Source organism: Euphorbia lathyris, chromosome 6 (genome assembly GCF_963576675.1).
Source record: "Euphorbia lathyris chromosome 6, ddEupLath1.1, whole genome shotgun sequence".
In the NCBI taxonomy this organism is placed as follows: domain Eukaryota; kingdom Viridiplantae; phylum Streptophyta; class Magnoliopsida; order Malpighiales; family Euphorbiaceae; genus Euphorbia; species Euphorbia lathyris.
In genome coordinates this window covers 59,952,292-59,960,927 of record NC_088915.1, presented here as the reverse complement: position 1 = coordinate 59,960,927, position 8,636 = coordinate 59,952,292, and the positions used below count along the sequence as shown (strand labels likewise).

The following is an 8,636-nucleotide window of genomic DNA, read 5'->3' as shown; positions in this document are numbered from 1 at the left end:
TTCTCTCTCACTAGGATATGTCCATTTGATGCATCCAAGTACCTTACAAAAATACACTTTTTACCTCTTGGGCCTAGTTTACTAAACTTGTTTGAGGTATCGTGAAAGAAAATAGTGCAACCCCAAGGTTTAAGATAATGTAAATCGGGTTAGTGTCCTATCCATAACTCGTATGGAGTGGAAGTGACAGACTTATAGGGCACTTAGTTTAGGACATGTGTGGCTGTGAACAAGACATCTCCCCAATAAGAAATAGATAAATTTTCTTCATCCATCATTGACCTAACCATATCAAGAAGAGTTCTATTTTTCCTCTCGACAACACCATCTTGTTCCAGAGTGTAACAAATTGTTGACTAATGTTTAATTCCTTTTTTATCACACAAAACTTTAAATTCATCTGAGAGATATTCTCGATCATGATCGATTCTGAAAGCTTTCATTTTTCTTTCCAATTGATTCTCAGCTAAGCTCATAAACTTTCTAAAGCAATTTAATGCTTGAGACTTGTGAGACATCAAATACACACTACCATACCTTATATAGTTATCAATAAAAGTGATGAAGTAGTAGGCCCTGTGCCTAACCTTCCCATTCGTTGGACCACATACATCTGAATGGATTAGTTGTAAATGATAGTTGGCTCTAGTAGCATTTCCAAAAGGTTTTCTAAATATTTTCCATTTTAAGCATGATTCATATAGTGACAATTCAACTTTGTTTAAACTACCTAACATGCCTTCCTTAGCTAATCAATACATTCGATATTAGTCTATGTAATTTAATCGAGCATGCCATAATAAAAAATCTTTACCATATGTAGAAGAAGAAGTAGTATGAAAGGAAACATAATTGATATTATAATTGCTAAAATCAATATCAATAACAATTAAACTATTTGAAAAATATTCAAATCCATAAGGGATCTTGCAAACATAATTTTAAACTTTTATCATTGAGTTTTTTTTTGAAACCTGTGTTCATTAAAGTGAAACAGAAATGATATTTCTTTAAATCTCAGGACCATAAAGAACATCATACATGAGGAAAACTCAATCATCTCGTAGATTCAATCTATAGGTTTTGATCCCTCGAACTTCAACCTCAGAGTTGTCTCCCACATATAGCCACCTGGATCCGATTGGAATTCGATGAAGGCATCTTGATCCTTTGTCACATGGTTCATGGAACCTGAATAGAAATCCATAGAGGATTAAATTGGATTAGAAGAATAGTACGTAGTAGATACACAAATTTGACTCACGCGCGAGTTAATGGAATGTACCTTAGGACAATGCAGTCATTTGCATCATGCCTTTTCTACTAGTAACTGAAACATTTCACATGTAAGATGTTATACGTTTTCTTGTTCTCCGACCTTTTGTTCTTATTCTTCTATGGTTTATTGGGCTCCTTGGCCTGTTGTTTTCCCTTTTTATAAAAACACTTGCATTTCTTATCTTGATCGTTGGATTTATGTCCAATTGAGTGTGAACCACCATAGTTTAGAATTGATCCTAAAAGATGCTAATTGGTCTTCCTCAAACTCAAGATGATGATTCGTATCCTCAAAATTCTTGACGGATGTAGAGTGAGTTAGGTGCACCTTCATATGCTCCCAACTATTAGGCAATGAGTGGATAACAACCTGGACTTTCTGCTCATCGGTCAACTTATGACCTCCTATATTAAGCTCACTAATCATGTTGGATAACTCCCTTAGATGCTTTCTCATAGTGCGACCAACTTTCTTCTTGTAAGTATCGAACTTAATCATTAAAGACTAGAGATTTATCAAAGATGAACCTTCGAACCCGTCCTTCAAAGAAGTTCGTAGGTAAGTCCATCAGTTTCTGGTATGATACCTGGATTGGAGACAAACCGTTATTAGAGGTGTGTAGCTCCCCCCCCCCGCCTAGTAATGTCCGTAACTGGAGAATTGCCGATGTGGTGGACTCTGAGGGGGACTGGATCTGGTCAAAGTTTGATACTTTCTTTAGCCTGGAGACTCTCCTTAGAATTAGGGTAGTTAAGATTAGTAATCATGAGGAAGACAAGGATAGGCATTACTGGGCCCTGACTAACAATGGTGCTTATTCTTGCAAGTCAGCATTTGAAGCTTTTACCCCTAACAGGGCCGATCCTCTCTCGGATACTTGGAAATCCATTTGGGCCCTTAAAGTCCCTTACCGTATTAGGAGTTTCCTGTGGCTGGGAGTCAAGGATAGGTTGCTTACTAATTCGGATAGGCACAGACGGCACTTGGCGGATTCAGGAGCTTGCAGTAGATGCAGAGGCCATGATGAAACTTTGTGCCATGCTCTGAGGGATTGCTCTAAGAGTAAAGAGGTGTGGAAGAAAATTCTCCCACACCACATTCTTTCTTCCTTCATGGCCCACTCTGAGTATGACTGGTTCTCTGATGGTGTTAGTGGGAAATTACTGGCTAACATGGAGCATGGTGACATTTTCTTTGCTATCATCTGTCACCAAATTTGGAAGTGGAGGAACGAGGAGATTTTTGCTGATAAATCTGTCTTTATTCCTGACTTACCTAGTTTCTTCTAAAAAAAACTCTCTATTATTACTGAGAGCTTCAAAGGGGATCCCCTTACCAGGTCTACCCAGAAAAGAGAGGTCCACCTTGTTGGATGGAGCAGGTCGAGAGAGGGGGTGGTAAAGTTGAATACGGATGACTCCTATCTTAGCAATGGCAAGATTGCTACTAGAGGAGTTCTTCGAGATGCGGGTGGCGCCTGGCTGTCTGGGTTTACCCAGAACCTGGGGTTGGGTTCTTCCTTTTCAGTGGAACTTTGGGGTATTCTCTCGGGTATCAAGCTTGCCATTAGCCTGGGTGTTAAGAGGTTATCTGTGGAGTCTGATAACATGGAGGCCATCAATTTGATTTCTGATAATCAGGCTATTTGTCTTAATAGCCGAAACCTTATCAAAGCTATTTTAAGGCTTCGCCCTTCCTTTGAGTTCTTAAAGTTCAGCCACATTTACAGGGAACATAACCGGGTCGCGGATCGCTTGGCGGCAGCTGGGCATGAGGGGATGTTAGGTGTTTCTACCCTTTCTGATCCTCCCATCTTTCTTTCGTCTCTTCTTTTAGAGGATAAGATTGGGCCTTCCTAGGCTGATCCCGGGTTAGTTTTCTTTGTTTGTTTGTTTTCCTTTCCTGTTTCTACAAAAAAAAAAGAATCATCAGTTTGAAACTCCTAAGTGAGGTTATGCATTTCACTGAGTAAGATGAGACGAGTTGTGGAATTCTTCTTTTTCCAAGCCACACACGCTTCTTTGCCCCTCATATTATGAGCATTAGCTCCATCCGCAAGTTCATCTAAGGTCGTTTCTAAGGTGTCGAGGACCTCAAAGTCTTCCAACATTAGTAGAAATCTTCATTCTTCCAGAAAACGAGCCTCCAAAATTGACAACAAACATCCCTATTTAAAATAAGACCCAGATTCGAACAGAATTTATGAAGGGCTAGCACCTCCAGCCCGAAATTTGATGATAATTGATTAGGGCTTAGATGAAACTCTTCTAGCACTGCCACAATAGGTCCGGCAAGAGGGAAGATCATCCCATATGACAAATTTCGAGTGTAAATGCCAACAAAATCCTAATCATCCTTACAGAGCCATCATTGATACGTTGTCCGAGGCCAAGAAGATGTGGCGCCAAAGCCTCAAGGAACGGATACTCCACCGATAGATTGGCCAATTAGGTAGCTGTTAGACTCGAGCCTTGGTCCTAGGCTTTAGGGTTTTGTTTCTTTTCACTGGGTACCTTCTTCCCCTTATAGGGCCCTCCTTTACTCTATTTTTGAGGAGCCATATTCTCGTTTTCACTAGAACAAGAATGGACAAGTTTCCTTGAAGATGAAGGTTTAAGGGAGTTCTTCCATTTCAGAGCTTTTGTGAAGTAAAAAAAAAGAAAAAAATGGAAGAGGAAGAGGAAAAGAACTTACCGTTGCTAGAGATGGATGAAGCTCTTCATTTAGAAGGAAATGACAGAAATCTTGAAAAGAATAACCGAAAAACCCCTTGAAAATCGCAAATCCCCCCGCTTTCTCCTACTTAGCCTTGAGCGTTGCAATTACACATGTCAAACTTCAAGTGGAGTTAAAAGAGCTACCCATGCTCTTTAAAGGAATTTTTTTTTGTAACCTTGGGGATAAAGCTGGGCCAAAAGCGCTTGTCATACAAATTATTTTTTTGGTCTCACCAATCCCTCCTCCGTGTGCCTCAGTTTCCAATTTAACAAATTTAACGGGGATAATCACTGTTGTAACCAAAAGAAGTAACAAACTATAATTAGTAACATCTGTCATAGTGATTCGTCACAACGAAATTTGCTAAATAACAAAGAAGTTAGCTCCACTAGAGCTGCTCTAATTGTTTAGCTTATGAATTTGTGGTTTTCACTTGGTCAATCATTGTTAGATCAACTTATTAAAATCCGATGATGGAAATTAAAATCATACGAAGTCTAAATTTAATGGCAATTGACCAAATTAATTTAGTCACCGATTGGGTGAAAATTACCAACCTCCGAACATCTCAATCCATCCAATTTTCCAACAAACTAGTTTGAGAGATGTTATGATTTAATAAAGATAAATTAGAGTTGTATGAAACACAAACATTCTATTTAAAACTTACGTTATACACTAATACATTGATAAGATGCAATTAAATGTTACTAATTAATGCGAGAATTGAAATGAGAAAAAGACATTATTGTGTTATTCCTTTCTTCATAATCAACAAGGAAAGGAAACGTATCAACAATGGCAAACTACAAGTAAAGAATTTCTAGGTTCAATATGAACAAAGTCAAATATTACAAGGAAGACAAACTCATAAAACGACATCAACATCCAGATATTTTTATATTTTGTCCTTTATCCATTCAAGATATAATCTTTTTCCTAAAAAGAAATTAGTTATTGGTTGGAGCTATAATAATGGGATTGAAACAAAAAATCTCCCTAAATTTTGTTGTTAGCGTTTACTTTATCTTTATCTCATTCATACGCAATACACTTGTAATGTCAAGGTGAAATTTCTCCCACAAAAACAGTAACTATATCTCAATCTCAACTGAAGAAGAAGAAGAAGATAGATCCATTTATCAATATTTGTGTGTGTTTGCGTCTATTTCTCATCTTTTCTTTATTATCTCATATGATTAATAAATTATCAATCACAATAATTCCCTCTTTTTAAATTCAGATCCCATTTCTGTTTTTTAATTTATTCTCACTCCACCTGTTCTTATCTTCCTCACTATATCCACTCACTGCTCTATTATTGAGGTTTTATTGTTTGTTTGGAGTAAGTTTTAATCTGGGTTATCATTATTCTTTCATAAAGCAATGTCCTTTCTCAATTAATTTCTGTTTTTAGGCTTGTTTTTAATTGATTCAGTTTTATGGAGTACTTAGGATGATTTGTTTGTTGGAGATTCAATAATGGATGTTGTCAATTTTCGTCGAGATGATCTAGGAAACAATGAAGGTTCTTACAAGAAGAATTATGAGATTGTGTTGAGCAATCCAGTTGTTTTAAATTCAGAAGAGAATAGAGGGGAAAGCAGGAATGATGGGAAACGAATTCGTTATCCAATGGATGAAGAAACTACTGGGAATTTGAGTGATTCTGAGGTAATCAATTCTGGAGAAATTGGGGGTGTTAGAGAGAAAAACAAGGATATAGGTATTAAAATTGATGAACTGTCAGATCAGGAAACTTGTGCTAGAGAAAATGGGGAGTCGTTGAGTAGAGTTGAGCAAAATTCAGTTGATAAAGGTGTGTTTGAGACAAAGATATTGGTAAATGATTCAGAAGAGAATCATCAGTCTAATCATGAGGGAACTTTGAGATTGGATAAACCGATGATGAAAAATGTGTGTGAAAAGAAGAAGCAAACATGTGTGATAGATGTGAGATGTGGAAATGGAGGAGTTAAGGATTGTGATGGAGAAAGGGTATGTAGGATTTGTCAATTGAATTCAGAAGGGTTAGCAGAAACCAAAGCTACTAACTCTTCTATGGAACTGATTCAACTTGGTTGCGGCTGTAAAGATGAACTAGGCATTTCACATGCTTATTGTGCAGAGGCCTGGTTTAAGCTCAAAGGAAACAGGTAAACCAGTATTTTAATATGAACTCTGCATTTTGCCATTGTTTGGATTGAATTAGTAGCTGTGTTCTTATTTTATTTATGGTGCTTATAATCTGATTCATCTTAATTGAGTTTTAAAGTTGGTTTGGGGTAAATTCTTCAGTTTTCAGCTCAAATAATGGCTTTAGGTTACTAATATGGATTTATTAGTTGCAGTGATGCTTGAAAGATGTCCATTTAAATGCTTGTTTTCAGGTTCGATATAGAAAATGCTAAAGGGTGATTTTTAAGTCTTCAGTTCATGAACTGAAATACAGTTTATGCTACTACAGTTAGAGTTGTAAACGAACTGAGCCGAGCTTTGGCTTGCTCATGCTCGAGCTGAACATTATATTCATGAGCTGCTTACGAGCTTGTTCACGAGCGGTTCGTTAATTTTGTTCATAAACTTTGGTCGCTAACAACTCGTTAATTAATATTCATAAGTTGGTTTACATTTCCCACTTTATAGAAGCACTATTATTAAAAAAAATTAACCGAATATGCTTGACCACGAGTGTGTTGATAACACTATAATCGAGCTTGTTAATGAAATTATAACCGAACTTGCTTGAGAGCTCGAGTCAAGTCTCACCGTACTCAAACTCGGCTTTTATAAATTGAGTCGAACACCGTCGAACTTTTATTCAGCTGGACGCAAACGGCTCGGCTCATTTACAACTCTAATTGCAATTGAAGTTCTTGGATCATTGTTATTGAGTAAATTAGTCTTAAGAGCCTATTAAAACTTGTTTGCTTATTTGATTTCTAAGGTATTTTTACACTTGTGATAGATACTTTGGAATATGAAAAGGTTTTCTATATATGCAGAACTTATGAAATCCTGCCATGCCATGCCTGCAATTTTTAAATGTTTGCAGCACCAGCATGATTTTTGAGACAAAACTCCTCCTTATTTTAGTTCTGTTTGTTTCTTATTCATAATTCAATGGCTATTTCATCACTTTGTTCCCTTTCACCTTGTTGCACATTATGTTGATTAGAAAGCAAAAAATCTTCCAATGAACTTTTTCAGAATGGCTTTAAAAATGGACAAAAGTTTCATAAAAGCACACTGATATAGTGTTATATTTGGTGATGCAGAATATGCGAAATATGCGGGGAGATGGCGAGGAACATAACGGTAACAACAGGGATGGGAGATAACAGATTTATGGACGAGTGGAATGAAAGGAGATATGTAGGCAGCAGTATAAGTATCCCACCAGATGGAAGCAATGGATGTTGGAGGGGACAACCTTTGTGTAACTTCCTCATGGCATGCCTAGTTGTTGCTTTTGTACTCCCTTGGTTTTTCCGCGGAAACATGTTCTAATCCGGCCAGTACTTGATGATCACACGCGAGCGACATTTGCGTTCGTTATTGGATTACGGTCTGCAGTTCCCACTGCATATTTTTGAGGTCTTAGGATTTTGTGTTTGAAAATTAAGCAATGAAGATTGGAGGGTGTTACTGCTTTCCTCTCAGCTTATTCTACTTGTAAATTCCTCTCATAGTTGCAATTCAATGCTGTAGAATGTTTTGTGCTCTCCTGATTTTATTGTCAAGAGAAAATTTGTACTTGAAAAGTTGTCATTACACTACACACATTGTTTGCCATATACATATAAATGGAAATGTTTGTTTTCCTTTGCTTTTATTTCCATCTGCTTCAATTTTAATCCATCGTGTAAATGATCTGCTTTAGTTTGTTTGAATGGAACTTAATATTTCATAGCTATGTTGTATGAAAAGGGAGCGGAAACCAAAACTAAAACTAAAATGGAAACTGAAAACATTATTTAACAAAAGAAAATATAGCTAAGAAATGGTAATGGAAATAAAACACGAACATACTAATGTAAAAGAGTTTCCGATACAAAATAGTTCCATAGCATATTTGAACTCGAGGGTCCTAAAATAATCTAATAATTATTAAAATCTTAATTGTGAAAAAGGATTCTCATGAATAATTATTATCATATATTTAATAGTAATCATATATATCAAGTAAGGATGCAATCTGTTAAAATGAAATTGAAAGTCAACAACACTAACACACATTGTCTTTTTTTTTTTTTTTCAAGCACTGCTGGTTAACAACAGTAGCATATGAGGGGGCCTTGAAAATTTATTTCACAATTTTTCTCTTAATAAAAATAGAAATAGGTTTTAGCAATGTGATTATGATGGAGAGCGAATTTGACTTTTACGTACAAAAACGTACAATTTTAAGTCTAAAATTTATTAGAAAGTTAAATTTCAACTGTATTTTTTTATTAATAGAAGATCAAAGATTTCAAACCTTATTGAGTGATTAGGATGCTAGAGACTCAAGGCTAGCCTGGACATGAAATTACACAATAAAAAAAGTGAATTACTATATCCAGCCCCGTGAAAGGACGAAAATACCCTTTAACAAAATTTGAAAATTCTCAAATCCTCTCAAACTCTCAAAACTCTC

The 8,636-nt window shown here is 36.3% G+C and overlaps 1 protein-coding gene across 1 annotated transcript; it reads left to right on the top strand.

The window, feature by feature from the left end:
• The first annotated feature begins 4,954 nt into the window (after positions 1-4,954).
• Positions 4,955-7,832, top strand: LOC136233962 (uncharacterized). Its single transcript, XM_066023700.1, has 2 exons — positions 4,955-6,153; positions 7,276-7,832. Exons 1-2 carry the CDS (start codon positions 5,480-5,482, stop codon positions 7,505-7,507), a joined length of 906 nt encoding a protein of 301 aa, XP_065879772.1. The 5' UTR covers positions 4,955-5,479; the 3' UTR covers positions 7,508-7,832.
• Positions 7,833-8,636: the final 804 nt, after the last annotated feature.

What these genes read in the sequence shown, in the direction of transcription:
- LOC136233962 (XM_066023700.1), top strand. Translation starts at nt 5,480, where the DNA reads ATGGATGTTGTCAATTTTCGTCGAGATGATCTAGGAAACAATGAAGGT. An exon ending in TTTAAGCTCAAAGGAAACAG is followed by an intron (nt 6,154 to 7,275) that starts GTAAACCAGTAT and finishes TTGGTGATGCAG; the next exon opens with AATATGCGAAATATGCGGGG.